A 13927-nucleotide genomic window follows, 5' to 3' on the forward strand; every position below is an offset into this window, starting at 1 on the left:
CTCTGCTGTGGGGTTCCATCAGTACTAGACCAGGTCTGGCTGCTTGAAAGGGGCCTTGAAGAGAAGCAATCCCTCATCCAGGAAGAACAAGGAGGAAGAGGAGGGAGGCTGTTTTTACCTGAGCCATGAGCTCAGTGCAGGCTGTGGTGTCATCCCCTTTTGTGGTCCCTCCCACAGAACAACGTCTCTGCTTGTGAGGTGGTGCAGTGGTCCAACCACAGGGTGATGGAATGGCTCAGATCCGTGGATCTGGCAGAATATGCACCCAACCTTCGAGGCAGCGGAGTGCACGGCGGCCTGATCGTAAGGATTTACCATTTCACCATAAAAACTGACAGGCTGGGACAGAAACCATCTTTTGTCTGCTTTTTGATAAGGCATCACTGAGTGTTTGAGTGATTTACCAGAACTCTGAAATCACAGCAGTCAAGAATGACATTTTTTTAATTCAAAACATTCAGAACTGTTTGCAGCTCAGTAATGCCAGGGCTCTGAAACACCATTATTCTACTGCTGCAGAATTTTTGCAAAAAATACAGTGGTAGAAATCGTACTAAGATTAAGTCTGTACCCTGAGTAGAGCAGAAAATTCTCAAAGGAAACTGGTTCAACCCAAACAAACGTGTTCTGATGAAAAATATAAACACATATTTGCCTGATCACGCTCAGCATTTTTTCTTAGCTCCTTTCAAGTATTTCCTATTCAAACCCAGTACCATGAGTGGGCTATAAAAGGTGTAAGGTAGTTAGTGAGAAATCCTCTGCTAAGCACAGCAGTAGTTTACTATTGCATATATTTATATAAAAAATAATTTTTTTTTTAATCCTGCCCTTTTCCCAGATTCTGGAACCTCGCTTCAATGGTGACACTCTGGCCATGCTCCTGAATATCCCACCCCAAAAGACCCTCCTGCGCCGCCACCTCACCACTAATTTCAACGTGTTAATTGGGCCAGAGGCACAACAAGAAAAAAGAGAAATCATGGAGTCAGCAGCATACACACCTCTGACCACCACTGCCAAAGTTCGGGTGGGTACCGCTGCCAAAAAGCAGAGATGGCAGTGTCAGACTGCTCCACTCTGAGTTACAAAGAAAATAAGGGATAAACATGGGCAGGGAGAGGGGAATTCTAGGAGTGCTACATTTCCCTTAATTCTGGACCTTCTACTATATATCTGTTTCAACCAGGTCCTGAAAATAAGCATGCAGTCTGTTCTGTCTCTTCTGCATTTAACACCCACCACAACTCCAGTTTGAGAACAGATGTAGTTAGTTCAGAATCTGTGTACTCGAATGACCAGGGTATAGCAATAAATGAAAAAGGGGAGGATTTTGAACGTTTAAAGAACAGCCTTACTCAAAACTACCTGTGTTGACTCCTTATTTTAGCCAAAGAAACTTGGATTTTCGCATTTTGGAAACCTAAGGAAAAAGAAGTTTGACGAATCAACAGACTACATTTGTCCTATGGATACAAGCCCAGCTGCTACGAATGGTACCTCGAAAAACTATGGTGGTTACAAAGGACTCAGTCCTTTCAGTGACAGGGAACTGGATCAGGTGGGACAGACAGACTGATGCCATGCTCATCTCATCCTCTCCATGCATTCCAAAGCTTGCAAATAACCAAATGTTGCCCTGTAACAAACTCTTTGCTACACCCGCATGAACTCACTGAGGAAAGTATTGCCTGTGGACACTGGAAAGGGTTCCAGACTAAAAAAGTTGGGTTGTTTTTTTTTTTTTAATCAACATCTTCATAAACTCATCCATCCTCAAGCCCTTTTTCAGGACTATGACACCTTTACACTCTGAAGATTGAGGTATTTTGTCAGTCAAGGGTGTGGGTGGAGTAAACATAAGATTTTTGTACTTCTAGCTTTCATAATTTTAGTATGGCACATTATTTTTTTCGTTATCTTTATGGGTGGTTTTTAATGTAATGAATTCATTTGGACAAACTTGTACAAAGTTATATTAAAGTACAACTGGATTGTATTTTTTAACAGTAATCAGAGAATCCAACTGAATTTTTCTTTCATGTTGTACAGTGGGGAGTAGTTCTGCTTAGACAATATATGTGAAGACAATGCATCAGCAATGAACAAATTATTAATAAACCAATAGTTAATTCACTTTTTTGTAATGTAGTGGTGAACTCGTGAAACTGTCTAGACAGCATACAGAGAAATGATGAAGCCTAAAAACCATCACATTTTATTTCAACTTTGCTGTTGTGTAAAGGGATGTAAACCCTGAAAAACGGAGCTCTCCTGGAGCCTTGTGTGAACTTTGGCAACACACAAGAGCCACACAGAGGCAGCTGGAGCAAACTGGCTGACATTAAAAGTTTCAGCCTGCTAAGAGAATGGTCACAACATTGAAAAGACTAACTGCAAAGGTAATTTTTTCATTTGCATGGTTTAGTGCATCTAACATCTCATTTGTGTTCACTGGCTCACCACGGTCCTTTCCAGTGAGAATCCAAACCCAGACTGTGTGTGGATGTCCAGTTGCTCAGCAGAGAGTTGAGAGGGAATGCATTAACTTGCAGCCAAGAACTTGCACTGTGCAGTTGTTCAAGCATGACAGAAACACTGGGTTTTTCTCTAGGAGCATGGTCTGTCTATTTAAGCATGATTTGAAGCATGTGGCCCACGCAGGAAATCACAGTGCTCTAGAACTGGGCACATTTCTGTCAGAAAAAGAGGTAGGACTGTATCAAGGGAATCTTGCCTGTGAAAGAAGCTTACCAGAAATCTGAGTTGTTAGACCATTTGGAAAGTATTACTTTTCATTGATAGTATCAGTTGAGCTTTTTCTGTTTTTTTCCAAGTTTCATGGAATCAATCATTCTTAATCCACTCTTCCAATCATGCCTTTTCATGCATTTTTGTGAACAAGCTTTTAAACTTACTCCAACTTCATTTGCTCAGGCACAGATCCCTCCCAAAGCTGCATGCAGAGTGAATAAAATTGCACATGCTGTCTGATTTGAACTAGTTGCTGACTGCTTTTACAGATGGAGCACTCAGAAGGCACAGTAATGCAAATAGGGGCTCTTTCCCAAGGCATAACCCAGCTCACGGTACGTACTCACTCCCCTCTTGTCCCAAAGTCACAAATGTGTTCTGCCAAACTCACTGAAAGGTGGTCATTGCTGCTGCTGATGAAGAGTAAGTGGGCCTCTGTTCTTATTAAATATCTCTTTAAAGCCACCACTTCAGTCACAGCAGCCAGGAATGAGGTACAGGCTTTTGAAAATTTACATGAGCTAAAACTCTGTGCAAAACAAAGCAGCTCACTTTTGCTTCCTCATTCCACAGAAGCTAATTTATTAAAAAATAAAAATAAGTGACTGAAAGACAAAATGAATTATGGAATATAGTTGAGTTGCATGCCAGGCACAAAATCTTTAAGAACTTCCTCAAGCAAAAATGTTTATTTAAAGGTATATTGAAGAAATTCCCTTTGATTGTGTGTGGGTGTGTGGCTCTCACCTTGTGAGGCTGAACTCTGGGAGCCTCTCACCAAACACCCTCAGTCCTTGCCCCTTGTTCTTTCAGACACTGCTGAGCCAGGATGAAATGCTCAACGACAGCAGGTTTTTAACACCCACCTTTGAAGACTGGAGATGATGCTCCAGCATGACCAAACCACCACTTGTACCTCATGCCTGCAGGAGCAGCCAGGAGCAGCTGGGGGCCCTGGAGCAGGAAAGTTTTACCTCTTCTCTGCCTCTCCACCTCCCACATAGCAATTCCTGTTGTCAGTGTAGCCACTCACACAGAGGTAACTCTCCTCTGTGCTGTTTTCCCACATCATGTAGTAGGAAACAGGTGCTGGGAGAGGAGTGGGACTCATGTCCAGAGTCTGGCAAGGTTTTGTCCTTTTATTCAGTTGCCTGTTACATGCCATGCTGATGTACTGTTACACGGAAGACCTTTTGTAATTTTTTATTTTTCTAATTAACTTGCAGTGCAGGAATCATTAATATGTAACTGTAGTACTGGGGCTAAGCAGAGCTAGCTGGAATTCAGCTGGGTGCTGGGGAGAGCAGCAGCAATGGCTCACTCACGAGAGCAGCAGCAATGGCTCACTCACCACTCCTGTGGAGGATTTTAATCTCCCCTCCCTTCCACTGGCACCTGTCCTGCCCTCTTTTTATCCAAGTCAGTGCACTGTAGATGGGAAGAATGGAACAGAATACTGTCCATCAAGCCCTTACTTTTATTAGGATGACAAGCTGCCATGTTCACAAATCTTTACCTAAGGCAAAAACAACTGCAGCAGGAAATTGTAGCTCTGAGACTACCAGGAAAGTACCAGAATAAAACAAAGATTTATTTTCTTTGAAACACCTGACAAAATATATCTGCTGCTGTTGTACTGGGCTAGACAGGACTGCAGCAGAGGGAAATATGGCCCCTCACTTTCTGAGGGGCTGAGGATGAAGCTGTCACCTTTACAGCAGCAATTACTTGTAACATCCTTTACATGGACATCTCCTTTGTTAATGAGCTCTCAACAAGCTCTCTTGGTAAACAGAGAAATGCCAGGAAAAAAACTCTCCATAACTGTAAGGAAAAGTAATTTGTACAGGGCTGGTTTGCATTGCTCTCTCCTTGCTGGCTGCAGGTGTTGCTTTAGATTCTGAGGGCAGGTCACAACCCTCCCAAATCAAGAGGGAAGCTCCAGGGCTGGCCACAGGATGCAGCAAGAGCTCTTTGAGAAATGCCTGGGGTGATTTTTACAGATGATCTATGCTGTTCCTCACTTTACCAGTTTCTCATGACAGACCCTGCACTGTATGGTCAGGTGTAAGAAGATAAACACATGATTTCATTTTCCACAGTGGTTAAATCTTTTCAGTCACTGCAAACTGCAAAAAAGGGGAAATCAGAAGAATGAGAAACAAGTTCAGGCATCAGTAAACTACTTCTGTTTAATGCTTAATAAAAGGTATTAAATGTACCAGTCTGGCAATGCAGTCAGTACCATGGGCATTTAAAATCCTTTGTCAGGTCAATTAGCCATCAGACTCATTACAACACTGCAAATGGGACTGGCAGCTCCAGCAGCCCTGGGATATTCCAAACACACCATTTCCTATTTCTTTCAATGCTGTATTTACAACTCAGTGTGTCACTGTGCTAACCTGGCTGTGAAGAGTCAATCCACAAAACAATTGGTTCTTCTTTTAAATATACGTAGTAAGAAATATTAATTAGCACAACACTGGTATAAATGCTTATTTTTTGACTGTTCTGAATAAATTCTGAATGTTTCCCTCTCTCTTGCTGACCATGGAATGATTTTAAAACAAATTAATGTGGATGACCTCTCACCTTCATTTTTTTCCCTCAGAATTAATGTTTTATACTAATTTCAGAGGTCAAACACAATTCAAGATGATTTCTCAACTTCTTAGTGTTAAAACACACAAGGTGATTATGAAGTTATGAACCACAGAAATTATGAAGTTGCAGACCACAGAAAGGGCTTAAAAAACAGACACACTCACACAAATGCTGCACAGTTGCACACCAACTGCTCCTGTAGAAAAAATGCAGTACTTCCAGAAAAGGTTACCAGGTGACATTAATAAGCAAATGTACAGCTCTTGGGATAGCCAAGCTTGTCCAGGTTGGGCTGACAGGCAAACTGAATCATTGGTGGTGGCCCACACATGAGAATGAGGGTCTCACTGTCAGGAGGAGGCAGGTGGGCTTTCAGCATGTCTGCAGTGACAAAGCCAGAGCTGTACTTCCAGTCTGCAACAGAGAAACGAATTCAATTACTCTGAATCTCTTTCAAAAGGCTGAAGCCTTTTTAAATAAGTAGCTTTTTTAATAAGTAGCTGAAGACTCAAGTTATTGCACCATCAGTGCAAACCAGGAGAGGGTTAAATTTCTCACTCAGCTCAAACCTAGTGATCCCCTTCCATAGGGACAACAACCATGTAGAAAACAAGGATCTGGTTAATAAACCAGGGAGGTCTTGAAACAATAAATCAGGAAATTTAAAAGAAATGAGCAGGTAGGAATACAAACAAAGAGTAAATCAGCTTTTCCAGTGAAGAGGGGTCACCCAGTGGCAGGGAGAGGTACTGAGACCTGTACTTTTTTTTTTTCTTGACATGAAGTGGTGAGATGACAAAGTCTGGTGATAACAAAAGCTCTGCCACACAATTCAGTGATAAGAGAAAACAAAAGAGGAAAGAAATGCTGAACTATTTCAAGCAGCACTATTATTGAATGCATCTACCATTTGAAGTGAGCCAAGTAGGAAAATGATGCCCTAACCCATACACATGGCAGCTGTTTCACCAGAATCTAATCTGGAGCTGCTGCACAACAAAGATTTGCACATAATGCTTACAGGTATTAACAATTTAATGCAAACAACATGCTGACATAACCTGATTTGGGAGCTAGCCCAAAACAGAGCTGAACTTTGGATCAAACTTTTGGATGAAAACTCCAAAAACTGAAATACATTAAATACATTGATTAACACATCTGACTCAAATAAAGTCAATTATGAGCTCCTACTTTTTAAGGCCCACCTGGCCTTAAAACAGGGTGTGGGTAAGGTTTGTTTCTGTGGAGTTTCAAAGTGTAAGAGAAGAACACTTGACATTACTCTGATGTCCCCTGGAGCAAGAGTGAGGCTCTGCCTGTTGCACAGGGATGAGCACAGGCATTTCCATGTGTCCTTACCTTTTGGGGGTCTGTCCAGTGTGTACCACAGCACAAACTGCTCAGGATGCCTCTTGGCAATGTCTTCTAGCTCAGCTCTCAGCAATATATCATTTTCTGTCTGCAAAATGAGAGTGCTGCCATTCACAACAAATGCAATGATAAAATTTATGCAAATCAAGAAAGTAATTTGGTATTTTGCCCCTTCCGTGATAGCTATTATCATTACAGCTCCTGTAAATTGAGATTATGAACACCAAACTGTGAGACTTAGCAGCCACCTAAACACAATCCTAAAGATGGCAATTAGAACAACTTTTTAATCCAGGCTAAAATCCCAACGAGTTGGATTTGTCCCTGGCCCTGGCAAATGTCCCTGGAGCAGCATGGTGAAGGTTAACTGTACAGACAGATTAGTGGAAACAAATCCTTGAAATCAGTGAAGGACAAAGATGAGCAGAGGGATCAGGATCTGAGCACAGTATTTATTCCTTAATGTAGGAATTCAGTGAAACTGTGAGGAGACCCCTAAAAGTGTGAAAGACTATGAAACATGCTATCAGTTTAAAAAGCTCAGAGGCCAGCAAAACCAAGTGGGCTATTAAAGAAGAGCAAACAGAAGGGTCAGAATACTCACCTGATTAGCAAAAAGGAGGTAACATTTTGTGGAGTCCTTAGGATCATTTGTGATCTGACGGATCAGCTGCAACATAGGAGTTATTCCTGTTAAAAACCAAAATGGTTAGAAAGTGGGTGTTTCTTTCCATGGCTACAGTTTCAGTATTAATGCTCCTTCCCTTCAGTCTTCAGTGAGATCCCTGCACATGGCAACACACCTCTGGATTTCTAATCCACATGGACTGCAGAGATTGGGAGCTCCTGTTATGAAGAACAGTTCCAAATCAAACCCACAATTCCTGTATGCAGGGCTTTTCCCTTCAGGATTATCTATCCCATAATTTCACCCTCAAGACATTCTCTTAGAATACTTTTTGTCACTGATCAAGTGAGTTCTCTGAGGTCACAAGGTAAATTAGTATTCAAACCCTCAGGTTGCTACTCCCCAGGACTGAGCTCAAACCAGTGGAATGCCACCATGAAAAGAAATGCAGGTGATAGTCCTCACACATATCCACAAAGATATTTTCACTCTCTAGACACTCCATATGATGGGATTAGTTTTACCTGTTCCTCCTGCTATCATCCCAAGGTGCTTTGCAAACTTCTTCTCTGCTTCAGACTTCTTATTAGGCTTGATAAGAAAGGTACCTAGAAGAAATATGCCAAACCTATAGGCACATTAGCTTCCAAACCAACATGGATACAAATTGCACAGGAATAAATTACTGCACATGATCAATCAACAAAGACAAATCTTCTGGGAATCCCTCCCTTCTGCTGAGATAGATTCATCAGGAGATTGTTGGTCACAGGAGGTTAGCATCCAGAGAAGTGCTGGGCACTCTGAGGTGAGCCTTCAGTGCACAGCTCCTCTCAGCTGAGATCAGTGCAAAATCTTTCACTTGTATCCCACAAGAGGATTACTTCTCTGAGATTATTTCCTCACAGTCAACTCAGACCTGGCTTGACTATGAAATGGAGCTGGCTCTCAGTCAGCTGGTAATTCAGTAACAGCACTGGGATTCTCAGAGGACATTTTAAGCCACAATCTCACTTGCTTACAAGCATCTGGAGCATCTCCCTCTGCATGTATAGCTGAGGTATTTTATTTCCAGTGCAGACCTCTCAGTCACATAATGCAATAGCAATTTTTTCAGATTTATAGTCCCAGAAATGAGACACTCATCAGTTATTCCTTACACAAAGTATTCCTTCCCATCATATAAACTCTGACAGGCTCATGGTCAAGTTTGGAAAAGGTGGCTTTTCCTCTTTTCAACTTAAAAAAAAATTCTCTACAGTTGTCAAGTTTTATAAAGCACCTCTGAAAATAACCAATACCTCCCTTTTGCTTTCCCACCTCTGTGTCACAATACCTGTCCCCTTGTAGACCAGCAGTCCATTTGGCCCTCTGAAATCAATGGTATCTCCAATCTTCATGTTATCCAGATACTGGGACATCTTCCCACCTTCTGGAAACTTGGGGTTCACATTTTTGTGGTAGACCTGTAAGAAAATCATTTGCATGTTATCAACCACTAACATTCCTGCAGCCAGTATCACAAACTGTAGAACAGGGTTCTGCAGGCCTGACATGCAGCACCTGAGAAAGAAATCAAGGCAATTCTTTGCTCTCAGTTATCTCTTGAGTCTTGCAACAAGAAGCAGCCAAAATAAATAAAATGTGCTGTTGGGAACATGTCCCTCTGCTCCCTGCAAACAGCCAGGATAACAGGGATGGCTGGAAGGCAGATTATGTGTTGCTGCCCTCATTTCAGTGTTGCCTTATGTCACTCCATTTTTGTAGCTGCTTCTTCTGAAAACAGCATTGCTGCATCTTTTCCTTCTAAAACTTCCCCACTCAACAGCTTTCTCAGCTTTCAAAGCATGTAAGAAGGATTAAGCAGTTCATAACCATTCACTACCCTTGCAACACGAAGAACAGAGCATGCAAAAAAAAGAAAGAATCTGGATTTTTGCCTAAGGAAAAACTCTATCAGAGAAAAGGATAAGGAGATCCAGAAGTCCTGAGATGAGATAATCCTGCATCCCCTAGCTTAAAGGATTTCCCTTGTTTGACTTGTTTTCTGCTTAGAGCTCTTTACAGTAAGCAAAGCATTAGCAGCAGCACAGGCATCTAGAGGGAGAGAGATCAGTATCCATGCACTGCCAAATAAAAGATATTTGGGGAATTCCTGAAGTGTTGCCAGGGAAGTGGTTCTCTCCTCCCTCTGCCACCCCACAGTGCCACACAGCAGATGCACAGGACACAACTTACTATTCAAGGGCAATGTGAAATGAGCTGTTTGCCATGCAGTCACCCTATTTGAAAAAGATGAGATCCGATGAAAATGAAATTTAATGAAATTTGAATGAAATTTGATGACTAAATCAAAGCAAATCACCTCACTTAAATGAAGTACTTGCCCTCCTTCCAGTTAGCAACTCATCTATATTAAAGGAAGACAAAATTTACCTTTATAATTAAATCAACATAACCTTTTGTCTCATCACTGGAAACGGGGGTATAGGCTCGAATCACCAGATTCCCATCAATTTTTGCAGAAAGGTAAACATGTTGGCCTGAGGAGAAAGAATTACAATCTGATCATGCTTTTCATCCCTGGAGGACAAGAGGGAAAGGCAGGTATTGGAACCTGCTGCACATGCAATGACAAGAGAAAATCTTTGCCATACAAATGCTCTATGAAACATTCAGGTTTTTCTCTTTTTTCAGCACAGAGCAGGAATCTCCCAGGAAGGAATATAGTTTCAGGATCTTATTCCTAAGTTCTTAAAATTGAATCTGGATAAACACAAGCATTGCAGAGCACATCTCAGCTGGTGTACCATTTGTCTAGTTAATTCCATTGCTCTTCCCCTTATAAGGCAGAAGAGAGTTTGGAAAGAGACAGGCAGCATGCAAGGACATGCTCACAGCATGGAATGGGGTGTCCCTGACACCTGCCACACAGCACAGGGAGTGCCAAACAGTGCAGAACAAACAGAGCCACATCTGCAAATCAGAGGCAGAAGCTTTCCCCTGCACAGATTATCCAGCACTGACTCAAGGTCCAAGGTTCAGGGCTATCAGTATTCCAGGGTACAGGAAAGAAGGCCAATCCTAGGCTGCAATTCGTGCTGCACAACTCCAAAGTTGCATGCAAATGTCTGTAACTCAAAGGTAAGTGCATGCACAGAAAAGACTCTGAATATTTCAGCATCTTCCCAGGCAGCAGAGCTGTCCCCTGTCTCCTCTACAAGTGTGACTGTACTTGCCAAAACCAGGAGGGCAATTGCCAAGAGACTGAGGAGACCAGATGGAAGTAGAAGCAAATAAGAAATATGAAAAAGCTTTGACAGACACCACTATTGCTTAATATCCTGACTGGTGACAAATTCCATCAGGCTCAGTTCAGTTTCACTGCTCCATTCCTAACCTACACCACACAATGGGGCAAAGCACTCACAAAAGAAATACAGAAATACAACCCTCTAGGAAACCTGACATTTCTCTCTGACACAGCAGCATGCAGATGCAGCTTTCAACTCCTTGCTTTGCTGAGCCTTCAATTCACAGTCAGAAGTTCCAAGAACTGTGAGAAACCAGAAATATAAGTAATTAGGTGTTTACAGTACTTACCTACAGGTAGTCCTAATACATGATTCTTTGAGGGTAGCCCGAATCTGAATTTCTTAGTATCATGACTGATTTCCTAAAAACCAAAGTTAGAACGAGGTCAGCATCAGCACTACTTTGAATTTCAAACTCAACACAATATGCTTTAGCAAGCCTGCTCTTTGCTAGCATGCAAGCCAAATGCTGGGACACGACACAGAAACAACTTTGAAAATTAAAGTTGAAACAACCAGGACTTTCAGAAGCACTTTTCTCCTCTTTACTTCCACAAGGAGTGACCTGTGCCTGCCTGCACAATCCCTACAGCATCCTTTAATAGATAAAATCAGGAAACACTGTGCCCAGCGAGCACATTAAATGCTTGTGGCCAAAGATCAGGGAGCACAGGGCAGGAGAAGCTCAAGGTGCACCCCGGGCAGGAGCCGAGGGAGGAACACGGCCAGCAGCACTTAAAACACGCCAAGCACCGGGAAACACCAGCTTTTACACACCCTGCCCTACTCCGGGAGCATTACAGGGTGCCTGCGGGGGTCACAGCCATCCTTGGGGGGCTCTGGGCCCAGAGCCCCGCCATGCCCCGAGTCCCTCACAGCCCCGAGTCCCTCACAGCCCCGAGTCCCTCAGAGCCCCGAGTCCCTCACAGCCCCGAGTCCCTCACAGCCCCGCCATGCCCCGAGTCCCCAGAGCCCCGCCATGCCCCGAGTCCCTCAGAGCCCCGCCATGCCCCGAGTCCCCAGAGCCCCGAGTCCCTCACAGCCCCGCCATGCCCTGAGTCCCTCACAGCCCCGAGTCCCTCAGAGCCCCGCCATGCCCCGAGTCCCTCACAGCCCCGAGTCCCTCAGAGCCCCGCCATGCCCTGAGTCCCTCACAGCCCCGAGTCCCTCAGAGCCCCGCCATGCCCCGAGTCCCTCAGAGCCCCGCCATGCCCTGAGTCCCTCACAGCCCCGAGTCCCTCAGAGCCCCGCCATGCCCTGAGTCCCTCACAGCCCCGAGTCCCTCAGAGCCCCGCCATGCCCTGAGTCCCTCACAGCCCCGAGTCCCTCAGAGCCCCGCCATGCCCTGAGTCCCTCAGAGCCCCGCCATGCCCTGAGTCCCTCACAGCCCCGAGTCCCTCAGAGCCCCGCCATGCCCTGAGTCCCTCACAGCCCCGCCATGCCCCGAGTCCCCAGAGCCCGGGCACCTCCTTGTCCAGCAGCCGCAGCGGGTACTTGGCCAGCGGGTCCTGCAGCGTGACGGGGCCGCTCGGCCTCCGCGCCGGCCCGCGCAGCAGCAGCAGCAGCAGGGCGGACGCCGCCACCACGGCCACGGCGATGGCCACGGGGGCTCCCTGTGAGAAAAAAGGGCAGAGAGTGAGGGCACGGCGGCCCCTGAGGAGAAGGAGAAGGGCAGAGGGTGAGGGGGCACGGCGGCCCGTGAGGAGGCACGACCTGGACCGGCACCGGCCCCATTCCCTCACCGCAAGCGCCTCCATGGCGGCCTTGCCGCTCTCAGCACCCGCCTCACGCTTCCTTCTCGGGATCCTTCCCCTGCTTCCTCCTCCCGGCTCTTCCTCGGGATCCTCCCCCCGGTTCCTCCCCCCGCTTCCGCCTTGACTGGGCGCCTGCCGTGAGCCCCGCGGGTCAGGCTGCCCCGTTAGCCAAATTCTTGATTTCAGCGAATCGATGAGGTTGGGAAAGACGTGTGAGATGACCGAGGCCAGCCTATGGCCGGGCAGCACCGTGTCACCAGCCCGTGGCACTGGGTGCCATGTCCAGCCTTGCCTCAAACAGGGACAGTGGCCCCAGCGCCTCCCCGGGCAGAGCCTGGCCCTGTCATTGTGGGAACTGCACCGCCTTGTCTTTGTTTTATTCTGTGTTACTCGGAGTCAGGATTAAAAACATGAAGGAGACGAATTTTCTCGTGTTCGGGCTTGGTTGTTTATTAAATCTTAGACTTTTAGCTACCATCTAAAAGCAAGCAAAATGGAGCTAAACCTAGCTAGCTATAATGGTTTTTACAGCTAAACAATCCAATAAAGAACTAAGACCTATATTATTGATATTTTTGACCCAATAACCAAACTCCTGTGACCCACAGTGCAGCACTGACACTCCAACCAGAAACCGTGAAGAAGAAGGAGTAAGACAGAGACACCACCCAAAATCCTCCATCTTGTCCCATACCTGTAACTATATAAACCTTCAAATTCAAAACCCTTCACACACTTCTATTAACCACACACCCGTGATTTTAACTCCATCACTCAAATTTGGAAGCCTTCTCCAAGGCCTCAGGTCAAAAGCAGTGTTCTGCTGGGGGTCAGTGCCAGAAAGCACAGAAAGCTCAAAAATCCCAGATGTCTGGGTTCCAACATTGCCATTCTTGCTGTGAAGAAAAAGAAAAGGAAGGGCAGCAAAGTCAAACTGGTCACTTTAGATGAAGAAACAGCAGTATTTCTGTGCACCCAAAGCATGATAATGAATGGATTCCTAAATGAGAAATAAATCTGCCCTTGAAAAGTGCCAGGGAAACAAAGCAAGCTAAAAGAAAACAGGGAAGATGCCATGGGAATGGGGTTGTTGTGTCCTTTGGGGCACAGAAAGGCATGGAATTGTTATCTCCACAGGCAGAGGAGCACAGAGAGAGCAGGACACCATTCCAGAGCTGACCAGAACAACCTACAATCACAGATCCTAAAACTAAATCAGAATCCCATTACATTAACCCCTTGAAAGTAATTTTTTTTTCTTTTTTTTAATCAATATTTCATTTGCATCAGAAAGCAGTTCACATTGTTGCTAAAACAGTTCACATTGGCACCTTGCAAGAGACTAGAAAGACAGAAAAAAGCAAAACTAGGCTCCTTGTAAAATCCTTGTAAACAGCCAAGCAGAAAGTTGGTACCATAACAATCAAATCAAAACCAGACATTTAAGGACAGAATTTAAGACAGGAATTTTCATAAGAGATACCAATTTATCAGTA

General features: G+C 44.7%; 2 protein-coding genes across 14 annotated transcripts in view; one reads left to right on the top strand and one right to left on the bottom strand.

Moving 5' to 3' along the window:
* The window catches only part of PPFIBP2 (PPFIA binding protein 2), an 86910-nt gene extending 81614 nt beyond the window's left edge, over positions 1-5296 (top strand). For 10 of the 12 annotated variants that reach the window (XM_079310139.1, XM_079310141.1, XM_079310143.1 and 7 more), the window contains 3 exons: positions 178-303; positions 842-1030; positions 1391-2139. In XM_079310139.1, coding sequence (XP_079166265.1) covers positions 178-303; positions 842-1030; positions 1391-1579 — 504 coding nt within the window. In that variant the 3' untranslated portion in view covers positions 1580-2139. Of the gene's footprint in view, positions 1-177; positions 304-841; positions 1031-1390; positions 2140-3023; positions 3090-3567 lie in introns of those variants that run through there. The other 2 variants (XM_079310132.1, XM_079310137.1) reach the window with 2 other exon arrangements.
* Positions 5297-5406: 110 nt separating this feature from the next.
* Positions 5407-12745, bottom strand: CYB5R2 (cytochrome b5 reductase 2). Of its 2 annotated transcripts, XM_079310188.1 has the most exons (10): positions 12511-12528; positions 12420-12472; positions 12144-12290; positions 10967-11039; positions 9800-9906; positions 8700-8829; positions 7888-7971; positions 7340-7425; positions 6724-6823; positions 5407-5775 (listed from the first exon to the last, which is right to left on the bottom strand). In XM_079310188.1, exons 2-10 carry the CDS (start codon positions 12432-12434, stop codon positions 5603-5605), a joined length of 915 nt encoding a protein of 304 aa, XP_079166314.1. In that variant the 5' UTR covers positions 12435-12472; positions 12511-12528; the 3' UTR covers positions 5407-5602. The 2 variants fall into 2 exon arrangements, with proteins under 2 accessions (XP_079166314.1, XP_079166313.1); XM_079310187.1 differs by having other exon boundaries at positions 12420-12745.
* Positions 12746-13927: the final 1182 nt, after the last annotated feature.

Source organism: Erithacus rubecula (genome assembly GCF_903797595.1).
Source record: "Erithacus rubecula genome assembly, chromosome: 6".
In the NCBI taxonomy this organism is placed as follows: Eukaryota; Metazoa; Chordata; class Aves; order Passeriformes; family Muscicapidae; genus Erithacus; species Erithacus rubecula.